The 27,504-nt window shown below is 41.0% G+C and overlaps 1 protein-coding gene across 5 annotated transcripts in view; it reads left to right on the top strand.

Moving 5' to 3' along the window:
- Positions 1-27,504, top strand: part of ADAMTS16 (ADAM metallopeptidase with thrombospondin type 1 motif 16) — a 125,854-nt gene that overhangs the window by 62,692 nt on the left and 35,658 nt on the right. For 3 of the 5 annotated variants that reach the window (XM_037154368.2, XM_053657414.1, XM_037154369.2), the window contains 9 exons: positions 2,284-2,437; positions 5,688-5,783; positions 7,317-7,465; positions 8,578-8,750; positions 10,745-10,875; positions 12,767-12,890; positions 13,295-13,539; positions 14,797-14,935; positions 24,895-25,021. In XM_037154368.2, the coding sequence (XP_037010263.2) occupies positions 2,284-2,437; positions 5,688-5,783; positions 7,317-7,465; positions 8,578-8,750; positions 10,745-10,875; positions 12,767-12,890; positions 13,295-13,539; positions 14,797-14,935; positions 24,895-25,021 (1,338 nt within the window). The remainder of the gene's footprint in view (positions 1-2,283; positions 2,438-5,687; positions 5,784-7,316; positions 7,466-8,577; positions 8,751-10,744; positions 10,876-12,766; positions 12,891-13,294; positions 13,540-14,796; positions 14,936-24,894; positions 25,022-27,504) is intronic. The other 2 variants (XM_053657413.1, XM_037154370.2) reach the window with 2 other exon arrangements.

Below are 27,504 nucleotides of genomic sequence, written 5' to 3'. Positions count from 1 at the left end.
TTAATATTCTTGTCCATTTTATTTATGAATATTGATTCTGCCTCATTTTTTCTGTCTTTTATCTTTTCTATCTTCTCTTTTTTGGATTCCAATTTTGTAAATATTAGAACTTTTTACAGTATACCACATGCATATTATATATATATATATATATATATATATATATATATAAGTTCTTTGGTAAAATTCTTCATTTTCTATTTTCTTGAATCTATTAATTACAATAATTTCAATTTTTTTTATTACACCAGTATCTGAATTTCCCATGAGACTGCCACTATTCTGTATATCTATATTCTCTTGGTTTTGGATTGTTTGGTCTTATGTCCTAACACACTTAGTAATTTTGAACAAATGAGGACATTGTAGTACATGAAAAGTAAAGATGGTTGCAGACCCAGCGGTTGCAGTTTATCGTCATTGACTTTGGGATTGAGCTGATATCAGCCTGGCATCCAGTCTTTCTAAAGTGGTCTATCTGGGTTTTCTTAAACCCCTTGTGGTGTCAGTGAGAATCCTGGATGTTACCAGAGCCCTTCTTACAGCAAACCCTCAGTTCATGTCCCAGCCCCACCAGATAGCCAAAACACTACTCAGTTTCTCAGTCCCTTGACTTTCACTTTCCATGCTGCCCCTTGGCTTCTTGGCAGCTGCTTATGACTCATAAGTTCTTTTTATGCGCAGAAAAATAGCACCGGGTGTTTGCTTCAGTTCTGTGCCTCCCTTTGCTCTAGAAATTTTCACCCCTATGTCCTTTTACTCTAACAGTTTTCTGATGCCTGCAGAAACTAGAAAAGTTCCTGAAGGTATGAGACACTTTGGAACTTTTCAGGCTCTCACGTGGGCAAGGCAGTGTAGCTGACTTGCCCTCGTTTCCAGTCCATAGATGGGGAATAATATTGCCAACCCTGATGTAAACTTTGGGAGATAATGCAAGACCTCTAACTAGTACATAGAAATCATTTGAGATCCATTGGAGAGAGGAGCTATGGAATTTGGAATTTTCCAAATCATTCCTGTCTTACAGTGTTAATTACACTTTTATTCATTTTTTCTTTGCTTATTCAAATATTTATTCTATATCTTATTTATTTATTCCTTATTTTATTCCAATATGCATTTTCATCATGTTTGGAATAAAAGTAAAAGACCATTTACTGAGCACTCATAGTGAGCCAGTCACCACTCTTAGCCCTTTCCTATCAGTTGACTTCATCTCTACTTCTTAGTTTGCTCTGAAAACCCTTCTGACCTCCTTGCCTGTAGGATCAATGTCTTGTGCGCAGTGGCTGGTACCATCCCTCCTGTTTTGCACATGTGGACACTAACTGAAGTCATGGATCAGTGGGCTCCAAGGCAGAGGAACCTGGGACTGGGGCCCTGGAGGCTGGGGCCCTGGAGGCTGGGGCCAGAAAGGTTCCAATCAAGATGGACAGTCACACAAAGAAAAGTTTGGAGATGCATGAGCAGATCTGCTGATGATCAATTTACTGTGATTACAGGGTTTTTTTCCAGCTTATTAAAATTTATAAGGAAAATTTAGGTGCTATCTGCAAACACTTGTCCCTCCTCTTTGCAAATGCAAACATTATACCTAAGTACATCTCTAGTAGGGGAGGGGATACTGTATTTGTAGATGAAGGAATTATCAGTTGGTCTTTAGCCATCTGCTAGTAAACTTAAGCAGTTATTTTCCTCATTGTTTTGAAGTCTAGTAAGAAATCAGCCTGAGTAAAGACCATCTCTGATGGAAAGTGTTGCAGTGTTCGATGCACAACCTCTGGAAGGTTTAAGCTGTTGTGCAGGTATCCCTAGCCTGGGAGATGAAGGAAGAAAGAACAGGAGACAGGTAGGGAGAGAGAGAGAGAGAAAGAAATGCTAATCTTTGAAATTGGCGGATTGTGTTTTGCCTTTTACGGTACCCATTTCCACCATTTGATTATTCCTGGCAAGAAATGTACATAAAAGAGGTCTGTAATGGGAGCTTCTCACATTGAACATCTGGTTGTATTATTCCATTTCACTTTTCTCCATGAAACGTTTGAGTAATCTGAGGAAAAACAAATTGCCTTCCTGGAAAAAGAAAAATGAACGGTTTCAGAAATGTGTCCCCTCTATTTAAGTGTAATTAATATCATTGTTACATTAGACATTTGGGGGAAGAAATACCCCCTCTTCCATATAGGGCACATAGTAAATTCTTGTGAAGAAATAGCACAGCTGAATGTATATCTTTGACAACTCTTTTGGCATTACAAGCAGCCCATCTCCTTTTGGTTCTAGCACTGCCCAAGCGACATGCCTTGCTGATCAGCCAAAGCCTGTGAAAGAATACAAGTATCCTGAGAAATTGCCGGGGCAGTTATATGATGCAAACACACAGTGCAAGTGGCAATTTGGAGAGAAAGCCAAACTCTGCATGCTGGATTTTAAAAAGGCAAGTGATTATTGGCCAATGCTCAGTGCACTATTATTCATAAAAACCATTTTATTCAGTGTAACTGACATTGATTTATTCTGCACTTATTGGGTACCTACCAAATGTCAAATCCTGTATGTTAGAGCTGGTCCCATATAACAGGAAACACATGTTTCACTGGCAAAGAAAATGATGACTGATACTGTGGTGGGTATCAGTTTTCATTTCAGAACAACTTGGCCTGTTAGATCACCTCTTGCTTTCTGATTTATCATGTGGGAGCTCAGCAATCACTTTCAATGGTGTACGTTGGCAAATTAATACGCTACATTTTTTTTCAAATGGTATTAAAAAAACAAGGTCTACCATTACCTTCCTCCCATATAAGCACAATTTACTATAAAGTAACAGCCTTATCTGGGGCTTCTGATTATTAAATTCTCCAAATAAAGTATTTGTAGACAAGTTTCTCATAGAAGACGGTATCTATAGCATGGACGCTGGGGATATCACTGGTGTGTTCTCCTAATATAAATTCCTCATGTAACCCAAAGACGTGTGTTCTTACTGGATAGGGAAATGAGATTTAAAAATCTGCTCTACTGAACCCCAAAGAGCCCTACTCATAAATTAAATGAAAGTAACTCTTTTGAGGTTTCTTTTATTCTAGTTTATAATGGAATTAACAGGAAGATATACAAAAATATATAGTCCTCCAGAAACCTCCAAATATTGCAGAGTGCACTGGGAAGATTCTCAATTTACACCGAACATGATCTTCTTTCTTTGGAACTCAAGCACAGCTCCCACCGACACCAGTCACCGCCCTGCACTGGAACCGGGTTCTTATCTCCTCATCTGGGTCATCTCAGCCTGGACTGAGAATAATAAATTCGCCAGCATCAGCATGTACTTCCATGGGCACAATGTTCATTTCCTAAGAATTTTTTGAGCATTACTCTTCTGTGTTAAAAAAAAGAACATAAAACTAATGTTTTCTTTCAAACCAGAGACATGCTTCTGGTCCCCACATTACTTTGCTCTGTGACTATGGACTATGTCATCTATGATACTCAAGTGCCATTTGAAAAATATAGAAAAAGAGAAATTAGTGTGTAGTCTTTTTTATTACTAAGGAAATACTTGCATGTAATGAAATGCCTTCATTTAAGGTGTTCAACTGAAATTTTAACAAATGTATTCACCCATGTTACCAGCACCCCAGGCAAGAGATGGCATATTTCCATGAAGCCAGAAAGTTCTCTTTTGTTTCCCTCCATTCAATCCCCTCTCTACCCAGTGAACAACCATTGATCTTTTATCACCAGATACAAATAATTGCCATAGATTATATACCCTATTATAACATCACCTCAGGACATTTTGAGGAGTCTAATACACCCAGTTCATAAAAATAAATCTGATGGCACTCTATTCGCAACATGGAAATACCACAATAAATTTTCAACAGAGTCATTTGAGAACTATTTTATTTAAGGCATTAGGTTGTGATGTTAAAGTGAACCAAGTCATACCACTTAAATTATGAGATAAAATAGCAAGTGAGAACCTTAATTAAGATAGTGTTTCTTAGCTGCAAATACAAAAGCAAGAGTGGATTCTCTATTTGGGCTTCAAATTGTTTTCTTCCTGAGTTGAATATTGTTCATTATAACCATCATCTTTATCAAGTACCTATTCTGTTTCCTGGACATTGCTCTGTAGGCTGACTCTGCAGTCTGAAATGCAAGCTGCCAGAGTTACTTTGAAATTTGATCACCTTAGTGTCCTGGCTTCTGTTGTTAAATTGGGAGCTCTCCTCATGCCCTGTGTGTCTTACATTGCAACTCTCTGGGGTGTTTTTATTACTAATTGTGATTATCAATATGTAAGTCTTCAGTAACAGAGACAGCAATGGCCATATAATTGTGGGAGTTTATGCATGGGTATGCAAATATACATATCCACCTAAAACACATCCATCTAGTTATGAGGACACATTTACATTTGCACTTCATATTAACTTTTGAAACTAAATAGCATGTGGTATTTAAAAGAAGTTCATCCCTTTCTAAAGTGTCATTCATCCATCCATCACTCTGTTCAGGAAATTTAATTCAGTGGCTCTTCTGTGACAAGTATTGGTCTCGGCACTGCAAAATTTGCTTCTTGTTTATTCTTTTATATCCCCCCATCAGAAAAGTTACTGGTCTTTACATTTCGACCTAACAAAATAGAATTATTTTCATAAAATGTAAAATGTCCTGAGATGATTTGGTCCACACAGACATTTTTTTAATATAATTGTCACATAATATTTAGTTTTGAGATTCAATATTTTAGAGATTCTGGCCACAAAAAGAGAATTTAACTTATAAAAACAAAATACATCAGGCTTATTTGTATTAAAGAACAATGTTACATGACAGAGAATATAAAACCATCTTACTATAGTTAAAGGTATCTATTTTATTTTAAGCAACATTAATTACTATATTGTGAAAATATTTACATATTGCATTTTTGATATTTTGTTTGAAAGTTATGCCCTTCCCCCTGACAAGCTCTGGAGCTCAAAAGTTGGCTCGGACTTCACTTCTCCTCTGTCTCCTCCCCTGAGGCCTCCAGGCAAAGCCCTCTGTCTTTCCAGGAAGTTTACCTTTCTTTACCTTGCTCAGTTCTTCTCTTCTTACATGCACCATACAGTGATTTACAGGAAATATACTTCTCCCTGTAAGACTAAGCTTGAAAGGGCAGGTCTGATTCATATTCCATATAGAAGCTCCTACTTACCTGGCATATCTCAGGCCTTTATCAAAGGTTTGGATGTAGTGAATGGATGGATGGATGGATGAACAGACAAACCAGCAAGTTGCATAATCATGTCTAATTTGAAAATTGGAGATTCAGATTTGGAGAAGTTAGTGAAAGATGAGATCAAGAATATATTATAATATGTTAGGTTTTTTTCTTTTGTTAATTTTAATTTTTTGTAGTTGTCTGCAGCGTCTGGATTAAGCATATTGTACTTTGTAATTTAGAAAGCATAATTTTGCTAAATTTATAGTAAATAAAACAAATAAAGTTTCAGGGATGGAATTAAGCTGAACCAATACTAGAACATGAGTCTACAGGGTTCTCACTCTTTCTATGCATCCGTTGCTAAGTAGACATCATATTTAATTTGTATCAGTTGTTTCCCCTTAAATTTTTCATTGATTAATTATAATGGACCATTAGTTAGACTGATAACTTTTTTCCCTTGTAGGATATCTGTAAAGCCCTATGGTGCCATCGGGTTGGAAGGAAATGTGAGACTAAATTTATGCCGGCAGCTGAAGGCACCATTTGTGGGCATGACATGGTAAGACATTTATCGTAGGTACATGCATCATAGTTAGATGTCAGTCTTTCAACATATTCATCTCTCCTCCACTTGCAATGGTGTTTTTAAGCCCTTCTTTCTCATATATATGTGCAGACCTATACTCATGTGATGCCATTGTGTTTATATTGATATTATGAAGAGGACTCCTTTTATCCCTTTTTCCAATGGTATAATTGAAGGGCTGCCTGGAATTAAGAGACATAGAGGTTCAAACAAAGGTGGTGGCTGAATCTGTTTAGTAAGAGGGAACATTAACCACCATTAAACCAGGTGGAGAACCAGCACTGAGCAGTGATGTTAAAATCACAGAGCGAACTTTGGAGGCCCTTCCCCAGCTGCGTGCCCCTCATCGAGCTGAGAGGGGATGGGGCTTTGACTTCATTTTGTCACCCGTTGTGAGGGAAGGTGGTAATGAAAGAGAATTTTTTGTTTTTGTTTTTGCTTATAGGAAAGAATCAAAGAATTGAATGGCTTAGGTTTTAGTTCTCAGACTTACTTATGGTTCTAAAATTAATTTTTTTCTTGAATAATATTAAATTGAACCATTTGAAATTGCCACTCCTACATGCCAACAATGATCAAACATCAACAATTTTATATATAATTTAACGTAATACATCCAGTAATAGTTGAAGTAGTCTTTTTTCTTCTTATAAAAGCAGCATAGCTTTTTTCTTCAGAACAAATAAGGTATCTCTAAATCGCCCCATGCCTCACCCCTGGCCCATAGGCCAGGCTCTGCCAGAGACAAGAGATAAGGCACTCACTTGCCCCCTCTCAACAGATGGCCTAAGTCTATATTTAAGAACCCTAGATCTACACCAAGCCATAAATAGAAAAAGCCAACGCCAATGAACACAATGAGATATCTTGTGTAGCCTTTACATGGGGTGGATGTGAAGAAACCAAGTAGATGTTAGCATGAATCAGCATCGATGGGCACGTCTCCTCAGAAAGGGCCGCTGACAGTATCTCCAGGGACAGACGAGGTCTGTGCGGATCATCGCCTCAGAAAGCTGCATGACCTCTGACGAGCATCCGTTATGACCTCCCGGCTCCGAGTCCAGGTGCTGCAGAGCAAAGTCAGCGCCCACCCGCCAGAAATGACAAGGTGTTGAGTCATGTGGAACCTCCAGCTGGGTTTCTCCCCCTGGGACTCAGTCTGTGCTGAAAACGAGGGATGAAAAGCACATTGTTTTCAGGAGAGGTCAGCGTCCACTCACTTGAGAGCTGAGTGTCCGTGCAACACTACTTAATTAAATGTGTTAAGTTCCAGCAGCTCGGGTGGGTTTTTTTTCTACTTATCTTTCCTTGACATGGATTTGTGGAACAATGCTAGTTTGGGGAAAGACAAAAGAAGCATCATGAAATGTATCTGTATGAGGTGCTACTAGAGGTTAGGGAATTAAGGTCTGCACGTGGTACTAGACTCCCCATGACTGAGCTTTGTCAGAGCGATGACCCACATATCCTTCTGTGAGTCATATCTACATTTTTTTTAATTTTTAGTGGTGCCGTGGAGGGCAGTGTGTGAAATATGGTGACGAAGGCCCCAAGCCTACCCACGGTCATTGGTCAGACTGGTCTCCCTGGTCACCATGCTCCAGGACCTGCGGAGGAGGGGTGTCCCACAGAGACCGCCTCTGCACTAATCCCAAGTAAGCAAGTCTCGACTTCCCAACTCACAAGCGAGCATCTCTCCTCCACAGGCCTTCCAAAAATGCCTGTTCCTGAGCTCAGTCATCCTCATTCTGTACTTCCCCTATTATTGCAAGACACACTAAGGATGGAAGACTTTTTCCTCAACCATTCTGAGACAAGGATATTTCCTTGATATTAGATGCTTATAACTACCTGACCACAGTGCAAAATAGCAGACCCAACAGTGATATTGCAGAATTGGGTTTCAAGAAACCATATTTACTTGAAATACTAGGGATCTAAAACCCTATCTTTTTCATAAGAAAAAGATAAAGAACACAAATGCAGATGAATAATTATTTTATGGGAACAATACAAATTTGGGGCTTTTATCAAATACCTTTACCTTTCCAACATTAATTGTGGCCTCCTGCTATACGACAAAAATGTTCAACGCAGTCAGCAGTGGTAGATTGATGGATTTCGAAGTCCTTCCTTTGCACCATGTGTTTAGGGCATGAGTCATATTGCCATTATTTCAGTCCTGTCTTTACTGTGTGTGACCCAACAGGTTTCCTTCATGGACAGGATGCTCTCATCCTGGTGGTCCCCATGAATTCTAGGGGGCTAGGGGGTGAACACTTGCTGTCAGTGGAAGGTGACTGGTTCTTCTGACCCAGTCTGGTGTCCTGACCTTGTCACAGAAAGCCGGGAGTGGAAACAAGTGGTGTAGTCAGTTTCATTCTCAGTTCTGCTTTCTAACAACTGTGTCATTCTGGGACAGCCACTGCCCTCCTGTTGTTGTCCCCTCCTTGATGGAATTTGGAGATCAGCGATGCTTACCCTGTGTCCTGCAGCAGGAGGCCAGGAAGCAACCATGAGCACATATTCACATACAAACCCGCTTTCCAGATTCGAACCTCTTCTGCCTTTGTGGTAAACAGTGTGCTCAATAGATAATGAAACACTGCTCATGTTGTTAATATGTAAGTCCCAGCGGCTACTTAGAATGCACCTTTTTTATTTGGCCACTGTATATGCTTTAACATTATCCAGTTAGTCCGATTTGAAAGAAGAGGTGAGAAGCTGTTAAGATGGAAGGTTTCTAATGGCAAACTATGTGTTCCAGACCCTCGCACGGGGGGAAGTTTTGCGAGGGCTCCACGCGCGCTCTGAAGCTTTGCAACAGCCAGCAATGCCCCCGCAATAGCGTTGACTTCCGCGCCGTGCAGTGTGCGGAATACAACGGCAAGCGCTTCCGAGGGTGGCACTACACGTGGAAGCCCTACACTCAAGTAGAAGGTAACTCCCAACCCCGCCCTCTAGTGACAGCCCCTGCTTTGTTATCATTCCTCTTTAAAGAACTACAGGACTCTCAGTGTGCTGTTCAGATAGACCAGATACCGCTACGTGAGGTCGGTGTCACAGAATCTTTTCTGGGGTTAGTTTGATACATGGCCACTGGCATTTTAATTTAAACCTAACCAGCTCTGTTGTCAGAAATTAACAAGCCAGATAGAAAGAAAATAAGTACATTAGACGATGAAATCTTCAGAGAACTGTAAAAAAAAATTGAAAGTAGATGTTTTTATTGATAATGCATCAATGTTTATGTTTAATTGCAAAGCCCAGTAATTGATGATGATATTGCTCTAAGCATGTCCCCCATTAAACCTTTATTATTTCTAAAAATGAAAAAAAAATTAAGTATCTTTTATAAAATCAAATAATTTTCAAGCGTACTATATTCAGGAAGATGATCTATAATTACAAACTTAGGTGTTTACTTGTGCCATATGTAAAATTTACTCTCAAGTTGGAGAGAAATATGCATTATTCTTATGACTATAACTGAACTTTATAGCTCAGGTGGCATAATTTAAGAATAAATTCACCCAGCTGGTGTGGCTCATGGATTGAACACCAGCATGTGAACCAAAGTGTAGCTGGTTTGATTTCCAGTCAGAGCACATGCTGGAGTTGCTGGCCAGGTCCCCAGTAGGGGGCATGAGAGGCAACCACACACTGATGTTTCTCACCCTCTCTTCCTCCCCTCCCCTCTGTCTAAAAATAAACAAATAAAATAGTTTTTAAAAATTAAAAAAATGAATAAATTTAGAGAACATCAAATCATCTTATTCTTTCAAATTGGAAATACTGTCCAAGAAACACTCAGAAAATACATGTTAGACCTTCTTATGTGGCGTGTACTTTCTTCATCCCATTATATATAATATTTTCATAGTGAGAGGTTTATGAAGTTAGTAGATTATAGAAGGAAAATTGTTAGCAGTTTCACAAAAAGTATCTTTGGTGGTGTTTTCACTCTTAAACTCAGTAAAAATTAAACCAGTGAGAACAAGTAGACAGGAGAAAAAAGTAGAAAGCACTTTGAATTGGGGTCAAAAAATATGTATGCTACTCCTGACTTTGCTAATCTTCAGTAAATAAATGTATTAATCATGGAAGCACATACTGAATTTTATTCTTAAATTGATTCAGTTTGGTCTCTTATCTTGCACAATACAGAAAATATTTGTAGATGAGACTCTGGCCTATAAACTCCTAAGGCAGACTAACTTTTCATCATAAACTGTTCCCTTCTTACCAAGAAGAAAACAAAAGGAAATGGTTTTTACAAAAGTTTAACTATATACATCATAAACACTTGAAGTGGATTATTGAGAGAAGTGAACTTTATCTACCAGTCTTAACTATATGATGATACCGTATTTTCCATGTATTCATATTTTTGATAACCCTTTATATTAATAGAAAAGATTGTCTTCTGGAGATGTTATCTAAACAATATTCCCTTTATTAATTTAAAAATATTTTGTATTTCTTCAATTGCATGAGCTATTAAGAAATTAAGTAATTACTTTAATTCTTGTATTGCATTTTATTTGTGAGAGTTTTGCATATTGTTTCAAAATGGCAATGACTTTCTGCATTTCTACAAGAGAGTAGTTAATTATACTAGCAGAATAGTAAATAATAATGTCGTAGATCAAGTCAACAAATGTTTATTGTATGCCTACTATGTGCCAACCACTGTGTAAAGAACAAAAACTAGTAAAGAACAGAGTAGAGTAAAAATTAATAGTGAACATTTAGATAATAATAAATTAAAGGGGAAAAAGCCTAATGAAGCAACGATACAAAAATGTCTTTGCAATGTATTATTGTGTGGGAGTTATTTTATGGGCAAAAAAAACTATCTAAAATTTAGAGCAAAAATGATCAGCGCTTAAGTATTTTTCTTATTTGTGTTTGTGTGTGTATTTCTTTTTAAGATCAGGACTTATGCAAACTCTACTGTATCGCAGAAGGATTTGATTTCTTCTTTTCTTTGTCAAATAAAGTCAAAGATGGGACTCCATGCTCGGAGGATAGCCGTAATGTTTGTATAGATGGGATATGTGAGGTAATAATGATCATTCATTCATTCAACAAACATCTCCAGACAGTCTGCTTTGTGCCAGGCATCCTGTGAGAAGCTAGAGAGAACAGATAAAAAACGAGCCCTTTTTCTCCAAGTCACACCCCAGTGGTGGATAAGCCAGATGTGCACATAATGAGTCACACAGTGACATGTTGCAGTGAAGGTGTGTATGGAGCACAGGGAGAAGGGAAGAGCTCATTCTCTCTTAGATGTGGATCTGGGAGATTCGCAGGGCTCCTTGGAGAAGAGAGCTTCCAAGTGAAGTCTGAAAGGGTGAGTTGGAAGGGGGATGTTGGGTAAGCAGGCAGACTAAGACCTGCCTCAGCCATCAGAGTACCCACAAGTCAGCCAGGGGTTGAGGTGCTGGGGGAGGTGAGGGGGATGAATGGGCTCTCATAAGAACAATCACTGCCAGAATGAGGAGTTGGGTTTTGATCCCAGTGTCCATGTAGATCAGGCACTGGGATTGGGAATGAATGGACTCACAGGATTAGATGAAGTGGCTAGACGATAGCATGGAGAGTAAATGAAGCAGAGACAGCTCAGAACCAAGAGGACACTTGGCAGCTATTGTAGGGGTTGCCAGAAGACCCAGTAGTCTCAACATTCATTGGAAAGGGACTTGGGAGACAGGCTGGAGAAGACTGAGTGGCTAAGTGAACATTACCCCTGGAGCTTGTTGCCATGTGCAGAAGTAAGTTATGGGAAGAATGACATTATAAACAAAGTGACCAGATCAAATACATGGCACAAAGTTACTCAGTATTCTTATTCAGTGGAGTCTGATGACCTTGGTCCTAGCTCTAGTTTTCTGTAAGTTGTATGATAGTGGTAAAGACAACAGTGCAATCCTCCTTAATGCATAAAGATTAGGCTAAATGGTTCTATTAAGATCTTTTTCAGCTCTAAAATGATCATCTTTACCTGTTGTATTTAATTACTACTTGACTTGTTAAATATTTCATTATTTTCTAGTATTCTTAGTGGTACAGTGTTGCAACCCCTTATTTGTGATACTGAAATCTAAAAGCTGTGAAGCAGGAAGTTTGTTTGGCTGGAAAATATAAGATGACTGATTTTGTTTGGTGGCAAAAACCTGCGCTGAACTGTTGTGAGACTGTCTGTCAGTTCCCATTCCCCACTTTGGTGTAACGATGCCCGCATTTTGTCACGCATTTTGTCACAGCAATATCATCACTTTTTTAGTCCCATCTGGGACTCTCACATTATCTGCATAATATGTCACTTACCTTCCTAAAATCCAAAAAATTCTGAAATGCATCCATCCTTAAAGGATTATAAGCAAGGGATTGTGGATTCGTTATTTCATTTCTGAATAGATTTTCTTACATCTACAGACTATATGCTTTTGTTGGGATTTATAAAACTAGTAAACACTATGCAAATTGTAAAGAGTTCCTAAAATTGTAAGAGGGCGAACAAATACGCCCTTTACATAATGTACTGCTGGAAATTACTTCCACATGGCATGTGCTACTTTGGTTTAAAAGCACCGTGGCATATACCGGTGGACCCTCGTGAGGACAAATTGCTTGTCATTAGTACTAAGTGCTTCATGTCAGTCTGAATTCTCCAACATGACAACCTGATAGATATAATTCAGGGCTCAGGAGACAACTGTGTAGCAATGGTGAAGAATTCAGGTTATGTTTAAGTTTTCTTACTCTGGACCTGAATAGTAGAATGGCAGCCTTTCTGTGCACATATTGGGTATCCAATAAATATTTGTGAATTTCCCTGTGTTGGTGAAATTTCGGCTCTAGTGGGGAGGAGGTTTCCTGCTTGAGGTTAGTGACGTTGCTCCTGTTATCTTTTCTTTCATAAATGACATGCGACCTCATGGATATCCCAGAGAGTAGGATGTGACAACATCCTTGGATCCAATGCTGTTGAAGACTCCTGTGGTGTGTGCAAGGGGAATAACTCAGACTGCACAACACATAAGGGCCTCTATGCCAAGCACCACCGAACCAACCGTGAGTATGCCATGGCTGCCCGCAGAGGCTGAGACAAGATGGGAGTGGGAGCTCCTCCGTGGGAAGAACTTGAGGTGTAGTGGACACAGCAGGAGCTAAGGCTCCTGACAGGTCCCACAGCTGCTTCCTTCTGTGCCTGCTCACAAGCGTGTGTTTTGATTGCCAGCAGTTGCTACATTATTTGAATTGAAATGGTCATTAGGAATAGTGCAAGTTGTGATAACTCTGCTTCAATATTTTTAAAAAGTCATTTAAAGGACAAATATAACAGATCCTCTCCCATTTCTAAATGTGGATTCTCACACTGTGGCTATGGAGTGAGTACCCAAGGTGCTGAGAGGTTTGGCCTAGGACTACTGGAATGAAATGCCTCATTCTGCCCCCTCTTGTTTACTTGAATCTAGAATATTATCAGATGGTGACCATTCCTCCTGGAGCCCGAAGCATTCGGATCTATGAAATGAACGTATCTACCTCCTACATTGCTGTGCGCAATGCCCTCAAGACGTACTACCTGAACGGACACTGGACCGTGGACTGGCCCGGCCGCTACAGGTTTTCAGGCACCGCTTTCGATTACCGACGGTCATACAGGGAGCCAGAGAGCTTGACGTCTGCAGGGCCAACCAATGAAACGCTGATTGTGGAGGTAGACTCCAGCCTCATGGTTTGGGGACCTGGATTTGGGGATCTTCTGGAATTTCTGTAGTCCCAGGGCTATTGGTATAATGTTAAGTGTACCCAGATGTCCCCATCTGATGCCTGCATCTGGCAGGCTCCCTCCATCTGGGACTGCTGCCACATCTCCAGATGTCCCACCTCCATCTCCCCTGCTGACCTTGAACTGCTTCCTTCACCCTGCTGTGAACCTGTTCACCCTGCATTCTTGTCTTGATTATTTCTCTCCTGCCGTCCCAGGCTATTAGTTTTAATAAGCATAGAGAAAGAGAGACAGGTCAGGGTTGAAAATGAGCTCAGCTTACCAGGAACTGCTCCTGTAGAAGAGTCACAGAGGATCAGGGTGTCAGAAGGGGAGCTTCTCGATGGCCTTGCAAAGAAGCTGCCTCTCCAGCAACTGAGACTTGAGCTGGGTTGTCAAGGAGGGGACTGCGGTGCCCAGGAGTCAGGGAAGAGCCAGTGTTGTTATTCACTGGAACATCACATCAAGACAAGTAAAGGCTCCAAAGCTCAGAGATGGGGATGTCTAACAACAGGTTAATCTTGATGTTTCTTTAAAAACAAAGAGAAAACCAAAAAAAAAAGCCACTTCTACATGGACCAGTAACTGGTCCATGTGTGTGGGTTTCAAACTGGAAGGTAAAGGGTTCACATGTAATTTTATGTGTTAACCTGTGGTTCACAGACCTGCTGGGCAAGAGTGATCATCCTGACCAGTAAGATAGGTTTCTCCTGGAACTCCAGGGCACCTGCCAACAGTCAGGTGGAAAGTACTCTGACTTAGCCTTGACAGTGGGATAGATGGCATTGGCTTCGGTGTCCTGGGTTGTTACTAGGAAGTGTGATGGTCCTTTTTAGGTGTCATTTTCTGGTTCACTCACACTGAGAACATTTTCAGGGGATTCTGAAGAAACACCCAGACAAAGCAAGAAATAACTAAATATGTTTGTTAGTTTGGGGGGCGTCTGAAGCCATATGTGTAGGAGACAGTAAATATAGAGCAAGCGAGTCAGAGTATCTACACATCTAGCTTCTAGTAGTGCTTAAATTTACTTAGGAATTTATTCCTGTTCAGAAAGTTCGTGTAAATTTTGGAGAATGGACAGTATTTATTTTATCATTGTAACTAGCTTTTTGTTGACGTTGTTATTGTTTCAGGTAATTGAAAGCAAATTATCAAGTAGTTTTGTTTTTACTTTAGCTATATTCTCCCCTTTCTTTTTTGTAGCTTCTGCTCCAGGGAAGGAACCCAGGCGTGGCCTGGGAATACTCGGTGCCTCGGCTGGGGGGTAAGAAGAAGTCCAGTGCCCAGCCCAGCTACACCTGGGCCATCGTCCGCTCCGAGTGCTCAGCCTCCTGTGGAGGTGGTAGGTCGATTCTCTTATCTCTCCCGGCGGTGGGCACACACGGTGGCGGGCACAGACGTGTCTGGTCTGTGACATGTACTACACTGATTCAGACTCCGGCCTGCAGAGTCTGTGTTGTGGATGCAATGACCAAATTCACAGACTGCAGAAGTCCTGTGGAGAAAAAGGGATGGCACGGCCATTCTCTGACAGACAAAGCGCCTTGGCCACTCTCTCCAGAGGAGAGCTCCTCCACCCTTGCCTGGACAGGCTTTTATTGCTTTCTAGTCACTTTACATCAAAGAAGGTTCTCATTCATTATCCTTAGGTTTACTTTAAGTGATTACTTCTTACGGATAACAAAAAGAGAAAAGAAAAGTTGCAAATGCAAGGGAATGATAAAAGTGATTGATCTGGTTACATTTCATCCTTGGGACCGCTTAGCACAGACTTTAGGGAGTTGCTTCAGAGATATACATTAAACATCTGCAGTCTCAACTCAGGGTGAGGGGGGCTTTTAGCAAAAGCAGGCCTTAAAGCATCCAAGGTACAATGCAAGCCTGACTCCCCACAGGAAAACCTATCCCCTATCCGTGGGTGTGGGTCCTAGGTGCCAGACCTCGCTCCCCACTGGCCTTTCTGAATGGGGGCTGGGCTACATTCCCCATGCCATGCAGAACAGTTCCCTATACGACACTGGTTCCCATCATGTCCTAATGAGTAACCCAAGGTGTCTGCCTGACGGTAGCAGTAACATTTGCAGAGACAGGGGCAAGAACAGTGGTTCTGAGTATTACCTGAAAGCTTCAACTCCCTTCTCCAGTTGACCTGCATTAGTGTGTAGTTTTGAGGAAGTCCTTTAGTGAATTGGTTTATGATTCTTATCTAATTTAAGAGTTTCTATACATAGCTTTGTTACGAGATTATCCAAATGAAAGTCACTCAACCTATTTTATACACACACACACACACACACACACATATATATATATATATATATATCATGGTGGTGATAAGAAATCGAAACATGCATGAAAAATATACTGATATAGAGTGAGTTTTTAAACCAAATGGTCTTGTTCAAAAAATTCAGTGGAAAAAATTTGCTGTAAAGTCGTATACTGAAATTCATGGAGAAATCATAAGGATTTTATTAAAAACTACAGTGGAAGTGACAAGAAATAACATGCCAAAAGAATTTCACATGACAAAATTTTTCATCTTAATACCGTAAGATGTGTTTAAATTGCTGAGGTTAGTTTCCTAGAAGAACATTTCTTAGCTACAGTTGGTAGGTGCTATCTGGCAAAGAGTGGCAAGTAAATGTTTGTAAATATAGACACAAGTCGTAAATACTGTCTGATATTTTAAAAGCAGCCATATTGCTACTTGAGCAATTAAATTTCAGCTTTGTGCATTCAAAATTTGAATAATTAAGACATTAATTCAGACGGTATACTATTTAAATGTAGAAATGGTTTCCAAATGAGCACTTGCATGAAGCAAGAATCTAACAAATGGGTAAGGAAAAACAATGAACTCATACCTTCTTAATAAAGAGAAGAGAATAAGGGCAACAAACATTAACAAAAGTATTATGGTCTGAAAATTTAACACTGTGTACTCGACATATGTTAATTCTTTCCATTTTAAACCAAGAATAAAATATTCAAATTATATTTAAATCCTGACATTAAGAGCTTTCGAAGAAAAAAATGTGATTTTCTCCACACAGAAGAGCAAGCTAGTGGCTTTAAAGGTGACTGAATGACTCCCCACCTATTCTTTCAGTCAAGAAACATTATCAGTGGAGGAGAAATAATTCCTTTTGATTTAAAGACATCCCATTTTCTTACCATCTCTAATAGACCCATCTCTCTGTAGAAAATAAGATTTCCTGACAGATAAGATTTCCTAAGTGAAGTAGTGCCTTTTATCTGCTTTTCTAACAAGCTTCCCCAGCTCCTTTCTCCTTGCACGCACTTTCATGGTATAACCACATTAACTTTTACTGCGATAACCCTGCTCAGTTGTGCCTTGACTGCATCTCAGTCAGTTTCTGGGTCCTGGCAATGGGATACTTACACAGGGCAGCTCGGAGCCAAGATATTGTGAGGCAGCAGCTTAGTTCTGTCTGACTCTGTCTGATGTGGTAGTAACTTCCCGAACTCTTGTCTACATGTTAAGGCCTCAGTCACCTCTTAGAATTACACATGCTGTAATTTTTAAAAATCAACTTCTGTGACTTAGTTGATTTGTTACATCTCAAATAACTAACCCCAAGCCTCTGAATTACTTCCAAATGAAAAACGCATATTAAAACTTAGCTTACTAACTCAAAAATGTACCATGCAATGTCTTGGATGATTTATTTTTCAAATGAAAACATTCACCTGATTCACAATGAAGCTTCCTCGGACAAACCTTAAAACTGGCTTATCAACCAACCTGTTTTCTACTTTTCCAATAATATGCCCTTCACCATCTTCAGATATTTATGTCTAAGGCCTAAACTTTAATTAGTGTAGCAGTTAGCTTTAGGAAATGGAATGGAATCATCAGTGGATTTGCCCTTGTTTGCTGATGTCAAACCACTCATTCATTCATTCACTCCCTCACTTGTTCAGACAGCAGATATTTGTAGGTACTGGTATGTGTATCAAATTGCTTAATGTCAGATGGGGAAAATACAGAGACCTTTCCTTCATTCCCTCTGCATGTGAACTGAACAGTGAAATGCTAACATAAATGTTGTGTAACAGGAAAAGAATTTAGTGATTTTTTTTAGCATTGTAGCTCATTGAAATATGGTGTATTTGTATATCTCAACAAAGGAGTGGACTATTTCAACCCAGCAATCCTTCCTCAGTCATTCTGCTGAGTTCTGAGACTGTAAAGAAAAATATGTACTGGCCTGTCCTCAAAAGCATATGCGATCCAGAGAGGAGTTACCATGGACACACGCATAACTGCTCCAGATTGTAAGTGGTGTCCTGTGAGAACTGAGAGAGGACTCTGGGACCTTGGCGCTGACAGAGGGTCAGTGTAGCTGCCCCTTGGATGTCTGTCCGGGAGACGGAGCTGAGTCAGCTTCCGGCTGCCAGCAGTGCCTTTGTCTTCATATTCCTTGTCCGACTGACTAACATCTCTAGGTATTTTTCACAGGAACTGCTTCAGATTAGGTCTTTCCCATTCTCACTTTGTGTTCTAGAAAGTTCAGGATGCTAGAGTAAGTGTACAGTTTAAAAAAAACACTTTATTTCAAGGGTCTCCTTGTCCTCTAGGTCCCAGAGATCAATTTGAAATAATCTGGCTATTTCCTCCCTGCCTTGGGTCACTTTTGAGCTGAGTTAATAAAAATACCTTTTGTGTTGGTATCCAACACCTTGGTAAATTACAAAACACATTGCCCACCCTTTGCTCCCTGTGTGATGTCCACCCTTATCCATTTCTTTTCTTTCTTTCTTTCTTTCTTTCTTTCTTTCTTTCTTTCTTTCTTTCTTTCTTTCTTTCTTTCTTTCTTTCTTTCTTTCTTTTTAGAGAGGGGAAGGGAGGGAGAAAGAGAGAGAGAGAAACATCAGTGTGTGGTTGCCTCTCATGTGGCTTCCACTGGGGACCTGTCCCGCAACCCAGGCATGTGCCCTGACTGGGAATCAAGCCAGCAACCCTTTGGTTAGGAGCCCAGACTCAATCCACTGAGCTACACCAGTCAGGGCCACCCTTGTCCATTTCTTTAAGCATGCTCAAAAGTCCAGGGTAAAAGGAGGGAGCCTGCTTCTTCCCAAGGAGCAATGATGATGTCCTATTCCTGAGTCCTGCCAGTTCCCACAAACCTCCCTTCATTGGGGCCATTGGGTTCAACTGTCTGTCTTAGGTCAGCCCCTCCCACATTCCCATCCCGTGGTCATAGCCAACACCACCCCAGTGCCTCCCACTGCAGGTGAGTGTGCGCATGCGTTTTCAATCCTGCTGCCTGCTTCTGTGCTAACCAAACCGGAACCTTATGAACAGGTAATAACTACCTAGAAGACAAGTAGCACCTCTCCCTCTGTCATAATGACAGGTCAGTGCTGCCATGGAAATCGGTAAGCAGATCAGATGCATAAAGATGTCCTGTGTCCTCCAAAAATGACCACAGTCACCACCCTCCAAGTTCTGGAACACATTAGGGTGCCATGTGCTCAGTGTGATCACACCAGGGGAAATTGTCACTTAGTCACAGCCTGGAATCCCTTAGAACCTGAGCTGCTCCCAGGAACTCCCCCACTCTGGTGTCCCAGAATATTGTCCCTTTTCCGATTTCAGGGATTTCGTGCCTATGTATCACACAGGCCCACAGTGTATATAGCGCTCACTGTAGTGATGACGTCTTCTCATGGGACCACATGCATTTATTTGTGGAATATTTTCCAGTTCTCTGTGTATTTGTGCTTGAATGGTTGTTTTCTAAGGCTTTGGGCAACAGTTGGAATTAATTCTATACTTAGAATTATTAAAAACTTGGAGATTATTTGATAAAATCATAGTCTTTAAGACTGAATACTCCTCTTCCAGATCCTTTGGCAAAATGTGAAGATTTTAAAATGCTTTTCGAAGAGCTGGCCAGAGCCAGTTTCCATGAGATTAAGGGCAGAGCCCAGGCATCTGTATCACGACACTCAGCACCTCCCATGGCCTGGACTCCGGTCCGGGCCTTGCAGTCAAAAGATGTCCTTTCTGACTTTCTTACCCAAGCCTTTGAATTGTATACTCTTCCCTCTTATTTATTAATATGGATCATTTTTGAAAATTGGCTCGATTCTGTTGTTCCCACAGACTATGTGATATTTCTTTCTGACGAATAGTCAAGCCGTTGTAAGCCCTCTTCAGAAATTATTCCACAGATGTGCCCTCAGTCAGAGAAACAATACCTGAGTCCTTGTAAATGTTCTACTGTATGGCAGAGCAGATCCCACTCCATCACAGGAAATTCATCGGAAAACATAGTGATCTACTACCTCGCGTAAAAATAGAATTTGGAAGTCCTAAATACTATTAGGGATATGATTGTCTACGTATATTTTTATTTTCTCAGCATATTTAGATATTTGAAAACCATCCAAGGAAAAAAAACCATTTAAATTCATTTTTATGTCCATTATTGTTTATATGGGCTGGGAAAATGAATTCTAAATTAAAATCTCAAGTATCCTTACCACCTATAAACAGATTTGACCTAAAAAGTTCATTCACCATGCAAGCTGAACATTTATATCCCCAGCCATTTCAATGGGGCATAAAACACAGCAACAGGTGTCTCGAGGCAATATTCCTGTGAAAAATCTTGTCTCTTGGAAAATGCTGATGTGATTGGACATCCAAAGCCAGGAGCGTCTCCAGGTGTTCTTGTGTCCACAGACCAGCACTCCCCAACCTGGTCAGGGTGCTCAGCTGCCTGAGGCACCTACCCTGGGGTGGTGGGCACTACCTTGTGCTCCCTCCTCTTTGCTTTCTAAGTGCTGCTAAGGGTCCCCTCCATTAAGAGAAGGTATGGTTGAGCCTCGCCAGGTCAGTTTTAAGAATCCAGGATGTGGGCATCCCTGGCCCATCCAGTACACACCTGGCATGTCATATTGTATTCACCTGTGTGCGTTTGTGTGGGTAGTGAACCCCCATGACCTGGGAACCTGGCCCGTGGGCTCAGTATGTAGCTGACAAGATTGCCTTGCCAATTACCCCCCACCTTGCCTTTGCTCACCCCTTTATTCACAACCTGACTTAATCACAGCAAAAATGCAGTGATGCGTTGGGTATGCTTCTCATTTTGAAACAGAGATAAATGGCTATAGTATGACTGAAAGGACATTTCTTATGTCAATTCCCAAGTCAATCTCTGCAGAACACCCAGAACCTGGGCACACTTACTGCCTAAAACGTATCCTGCCAATTACATAATTTAAGGGTCCCCATCTCATCTTTCTTACAGCTACTGTACTGAGCACTGCTTTGCTTTTCTTTTTTAACTGTTCTCTGGTTTTGATTCTTTTCTGTACCAGCATCATATGTGCAAGCTTTCTCATTGCTTTGAGCTCTCCCAGCTCGAAAGAAGGAACTTTTGTCACTGAGCGTCAGTGTTACCTGCAGCTTGTCTTTGCTGTGCTCTGCTCACCTGTTATGAGCTCGAGGAAGCCTTTCAGCAGCAGGCAGGGGTCCCTTGCCATCCCAGGCAGTGCCACCCTTGATTCCCTTGGCCTTTCAAGATATTTGTCTTCTGGTCTTGTCATACCTGATATTGTATTCAGGTCTGTTTTTGTTACTTGCTGTACTCTTCATGGTTTGGGTTCTGTGATGGAGATGGAATGGTTTTGGTGGAGGCTGGTTCATGACATTTGCTGTTTCTCATTAGCTGCTGTGCCCTCAGGGCCTAGCACAGGGTCCTGCATATACCAGGAGCCAAGTACTTACTTGTTGGATAAACAAACACAAGATCTCAACCGCTTATCGGTTTATAAATATGCAAGGACCCTGTGTAGGAATGGTGATGTGGGGTAAGCCTTCCATCACCCCTCCATGGTGGCAGCTTCCCCAGGGCCACTGCATGCCTCTCTTCTTCCTGCTTCTGGATTTGACTTTCATTGTTTAGAATTTGAGCTCCATTTATTCCACTGCAACGGAGTTTAAGAAATTATCCCTAGTCTATAAAGAGTTCTGAAATAGAAAATGTCAAGAATCTTGGTCTCAAATAAGAAGCCTCTACTCCATGTTACATTGGGTAGAAAGAAAGCGAGCTATCACGTACACTGTGGTGTTTTTTACCATAAAGCCAGGGGGCGTGTCCTGGCCCCACATCTTAAAATTTCATATTATTGGCTATGTAAGCCTTTACACCTTAGTAAGCCCATCTGTAAAATGTGGGTCATAATGTGACTTACTGTATAGGGTTCCTCTAAGTATTAGATGAGAGAACAGCTATAAAGCTCTTAACACTTTGTCTACTCAAGTAAATGTCAGTTTCTAGTATTTTCGGTTAATGTTATAGCTTTGCCTAAGAAATTAGGCAGCTTAGGTTATGAAATTCTTGAAGCAAGAGGGAATTACATAATGATCTTGTTATTCTTGTGGCCCTAGGGCAGGGATGATGAACACAAATCTCCTTATTTTTGGATTATGTGATCATCTTAAGAGGAGTGGGTCTACACACACATGTACAAAGGCATGTGTGAATGCATGAATGCACTTGGATGTGTGCATGTGTGTTTGTGTGTGCGCGAGAGTGCTGGTCTGAAGCTGAGTGGCTACAAGCCAGTTCAAAGAACAGCTTGTCTTTTTCCTTCTGGAATGTGACAAACGCCAACAGGCAGGCAGACAACTGAAGGTCTCGGTAAGTCTAATCCCAAGAACTTGAGTATGCAAATTACAGGCATATGCTGAGCCAAAGTATCTGACTAAGGACCCAAAAAAAGCCTTTGAGAAAAAAGATATGAACATTGCACATGAATGTGAGATTGATTTCTTTCCCTTACGTTGTAGTTCTCTCCATCTTTCCTACAAGTGAGGTTATTAGATGGTTGCATAGGTAAGGTGGTGAATAGGCAATAGGAAAGCCGGAGTTTGGGAGAGGATTGGGAGGGAAGTCCCCAGGGAGAGTTGATTGGATAAGAACCATACAGAAACTAAGGAACAAAATCAGGGATGTGAAAGGAGGAACAAGAATGCTTTTGGCCAAGCCTGTGGGCTCAGATTTTCAGGTCCTGGAGCCAAGTAAAGACCTTCTGATCTAATGGAATTCTTTGTAGCTCTGAATCAACTGTAGAAAAAAAATGGTTTCTTAAAGCAGAACCTAAACCTGTTTCCATGGTTACTAGCCATGTGATACCTGGATGCTCCCTAAGTGTGGAAGTATGAATGTCCCAGCCCACAGAGCAGGACCTCGGTGTGGGGGCTGTGTCCATGCTGCTTCTGCAGAAGAGAGAATTTTGTGTCTCCAATCACTGTTTCTGTTTCTCGCATGTGGGTGTGTGAACACACTCTTGTGTTCCACATGAGTCACCAACCCCATCTTCGATTATCCTAAACTGACATATTAGAGCAAACTTACCAGAGTGCTTGAAACACTCGTTTTTATTATCATTCTTTTGCCCTGTGACATTGAGGTACTTCTTCAATGAATGCCAACTTGACCTTTCTGACAGTAGTGTTTAGGGTCATTCATTATGTATGATTTAGATCTTGTTCCTTCATAGATATGTCACCTTCCAGATTCTCCATATATGTACATAAATCTTCTTATGTTACTGCAGAAGTATTCCATGGCCTTTATCAAAGTCACTTTTAATAAGCCATTCTTGATCAGAAATCATTAAAATCAGGAAGAAATATTTGCAAAATTCACAGTGGGGAACACCCCCCCAAAAAAAACTTTTAGAATATGATTGTGTAAAATTAGCAAAGAGTCGAATAATTGCACAAAACTGCAAAGGTCCCATGCAACCACCCCTCCATTGTTCCCACAGGATTGAACCCCAGGCAGTCGGTGCTTGAGGTTCAGGTGTCTGCTTTGGACCCTTGGAGGCCTCTCCTCCTCTTGCCACTCAAGAAAACTGATTGTCTAGAGACTTACTTTATTCCTTTGACAAAGGAGAGCCAAAATGTCAAACTTGTTTCCAATGTTCCCTTTAGAGGCTTTGCTTTTCCTTAAGTAAAAAAGGATTTGGTTTCAAACGGAACCGAGAGTTCGAGATTGCTGTGCCTGGAGCCCACGGTGGTGGCTTGGCTGTCCTGAAGCACCTTTGGGCTCTTCCTTCACAAGCAAACTCGGGATCTTCCTGAGCAGGGAGTCAGGACATCATTCTGTCATTCTCCAGCTTCAACTTCAGGAAACAAAAGGCATATGGGCACACGAACAGTATGACTCCAGTTTTTCCAAGCAGAGTGATTAAATTATTTTAGATAATAATATGTTTTAGTTTTGTTCATTTTAAATCAACACGTTTGTTTCTTCTTATAAATATTTTTCTTTCCATTAAATGAACTATGTAATAACATCCATCAAAGTGAATATCTAATTTGAGTCTCTTTCTTATTGTTACAAAATATACACAACATAAAATTTACTAACTACCTTTAAGTGCACAATTCAGTGGCATTGAGCACGTTTACATTGCTGTGCAGAGTCGCTACCGTCTCATCTCCAGATTTTTTCCATCTTCTCAAACTGATACTCTGTCCCCATGAAACACTGATGCCCTGCCCCCCTCTCCCAGCCCCTGGCACCCACTATTCTACTTCCCCTCTCTGTGACTTTGACTATTCTAGGTACCTCAGATAAGTTACAATGCTTATTTGGGTAAATTAATGAATTGAAGTATTGCACAAACTTAGGGATGTTCACAGAACCATAAATAGCTGAAGATGTAAGCAGAAGTAGAAATCAAACCAGCTTATATTTCCATTGACCTCATTCCATACACCTAAGTTATTGTTGCAAAAAATTTGACAGTTGGCTTGAAACTGGCAATATTTGGCTCTGTAAATTCTCTAGTGATAAACTGCTTGTTGGTATTTTTATCTTTATTTCTTTCTGGTTTATTACTGATTATTTCCTCTTGTGACCTCTCAAATGGACCCACACGTCTAGCATAGTTAGTATTATGTTAGTTTTAAGAAATGATAAGTATATTTTAACCACAGAAACAACAGAAAAAAATTAGTATGTTTCATAAAAGGTATGTTTGTATCGACAGCAAGGCCCATGTTAATTTTAAAGAAGTTAAAATGTAGGAAGAAAATGCATGTATCTTAGAACTGATGAAATTTACTAATAAAAATCATGAAGACCAGTCAGGAAAATATAATACCTACAGTTAGCAAATTGGTCAGTAACACAAAGACTTGCAAATGTGGTGAAGTTTTTTTCAATGAGTCTTCATTAGCTTTTCACGTGCCTTTTACCATGGAGCATGTCTGTGAGTCTTTATCTTGCATCTCACCCTTTCACGTAGGGCAGATGACCACACGAGAAGGCTGCTACAGAGACCTGAAGTTTCAAGTAAATACGTCATTCTGCAATCCCAACACCCGGCCTGTTACAGGGCTAGTGCCTTGCAAAGTATCTGCATGTCCTCCCAGGTAAGACCGCCATGTGCACTGGAAATGGTTTGGTAGTTTTGCAAATATACTTGGGAAGTTCTAGAAACCCCTGCATCTAGAGGGGTAGAAGCACCAAGTACCATCATGTAATTCCTAACAGCAAAGAAGCAAAAGTTACAAGAACTGCCTGAAAGAGCGAGCTTTAAAAAATCTCCTAGTCAATCTTGGGAATGTCACTGGAAGTTCTTACAGTAGTATCCTGTTAGATTTTTACTTTTATCTGCGTTATGTGATAAAGATGTTTTGGTTCCCAGGCTCCTGTCCCCTTCCTGCTATTTCTTCTTTCTTTTAAAAACTTTATTAAGTGCATTAGGGTGACATGGATTAATGAATACATATGGTTTCCAGGGTTCAATTCTACAGTGTCTGGCACAAAAAACACCCCTTTTATTACAGAATCTTTTATTATAAAATCATAAGCATGTAAATCTGTAATATAACAATATCACACTCAAGCACGTTCTATAACATTTTAAGTGAAATGTTCAAATTGCTGTTCATCTCATGTGAGACATTCACAAACTTACCAACCACACTCAAAGAAGCTTTATTTCTGCTGGGCCCTGTATAATAAATACATGATCTGTGTATTGCATTGTGTGTTTACCCCTCAAAGTCAAGTCTCAATTTGTCTCCATATATTTGACCCCCTTTACCTTTTTCTCACCCTAATCTCCTTCCCCTCTGGTCATCCCTTTGTCGTCTGTGTCTAGGAGCCTTTGATTCATTTGTTTGTCTTGTTTGTTGTTGCTTTCAGTTTTTTATCCCACATATGAGTGAAATCGTATGGTTCATGACCTTTTCCATCTGACTCATGTCACTTAGTGTGATATTCACAAGGCTCATCCATGGTGTTGCACATGGAAGCATTTTATCTTTTCTGTGGTTTAGTGAATGGAATCAGTTAGAGGAAGCCGTGCCCAGGGCTCCCTGGGTTGTAAAGGGAGGGTGGATGGCTTTAAAAACAGCTGGAATACGGATCCCAGGCTTGCTGAAGTGAGGCTCCGATCATGAAATGGATGCTTTTTGTGGAGACAGTAAAATATAGGAGGGTGAGAGGCCCTGTCTGTCTGCCTTCTTCTCTGACCTGTGTGGTGCCTGGGTCACCTGCTCAAGATGCAGATGAGGCCCCTTATCAACAATTTGAGGGTCAAGGATCTTTCTTCCCACTAGGGTGCCAAGATGGGCTTCCATGAGAAGACCCTGTACTCCCAGCCCACCTGTGTCCTCAGGTGCTGGAGACCCACCATGTCACAGAGTCACTGGCCCTGCCTCAGGCAGGGTTCCCCATCCTCCCTCCCGAATCACCATCTGGCTGGCAGGGTGCCAGCAGAAGTCGGGCAGGTCCCTCTGTGTACATCCTGCAGACTCGGCCTCCCCCTTTCACCTCTCCGTGGGCTACAACAGGCCTGGCTTTAGAGAGCCAGCTCTAGTCAGGTGGGGAAGGGCAACCTGCAAGGCAAGTAGAGTCACAGGATGGAGGGCGTCTGAATCCCCAATTCTTGCTCCCTTATCCTTCCTGGGAGACCCAACTTGGCTACACCCAACTTATTACCCGCTCTATACATGGAGCTCAGTAGTGAAATTCTGCCAGAAAATTTACAAGCCCCTGTTCTCACTCAGAAACTATGGTCACCGTCTCACACGGCCACCCCAGGACGGCAGCCAACCCTAACACCCTTGCCTGGTCATTTACTCCCTCCCAGGACATTGATTTGATATTCCCTCTGGTCTCTTCCAGCACTCCTCCTTCTCCCCATTCCACACTCTGGGCCCACAACTCAGACCTCAGAGATGGGAATCAGGAAACAACCACCCCTTCCTCCCACAAACAGCCCATTTGGGAATCCACCCCCTCACTGCTTTTTCTCCTCCTCCAAAGCCCTGATTCTTCCTGAAAGCCTTCCTAGAGTCCGTCTCTGGTTCCCTTTTAGTTTCATGCTTACTGATTCCCTCAAAGAGTTTCTAAGTGCATGTCATACATCGCCTATGCTCTGTTGTAAGTATGTATATACATAAGGGATGTTCTGCCCATCATTTTTTTTTCACTGGGCCTCCTCTTCTTCCCTACAGTTTGTTCTTCTAGCTTTGAGGGCTCTAGAGCCAAAGCCATCTCTGTGTTCCTCCATGTCTTGTGTTCTACACATACCTCATTCAGGTCCAACGTTATAGGCAATTTCTAGCAAGAGCTCTGTGTGTTGAAAGGGAAGGTACAATTTGGCGGGGAGGCACAGAAGGGTCTGGGGGAAGTTTAACTGACGTATGGCAGCAGAAGGTAGAAACATACTGAGAGCGCCCCAGATGCACCTAGGAACAACCCAGAGCCCCCTGCCTTAACTCTCTGATTTATTTGTCTCACTTTTTTAATGTGTATTTCCCCCTAAAAGAGAAAGCTTTGGAAAAGAATACAAATCCTAGCTGGAAACCTAATGGTGTGCTTTCCTGCTGGAAGAGTCCTTGGG

The sequence above is a fragment of the Artibeus jamaicensis genome, unplaced genomic scaffold (assembly GCF_021234435.1).
Source record: "Artibeus jamaicensis isolate MK-2021 breed Jamaican fruit bat unplaced genomic scaffold, CSHL_Jam_final scaffold_369, whole genome shotgun sequence".
NCBI lineage: Eukaryota > Metazoa > Chordata > Mammalia > Chiroptera > Phyllostomidae > Artibeus > Artibeus jamaicensis.
The sequence above is the reverse complement of the archived record's forward strand: the minus strand, read 5'-3'. Positions and strand labels throughout refer to the sequence as shown.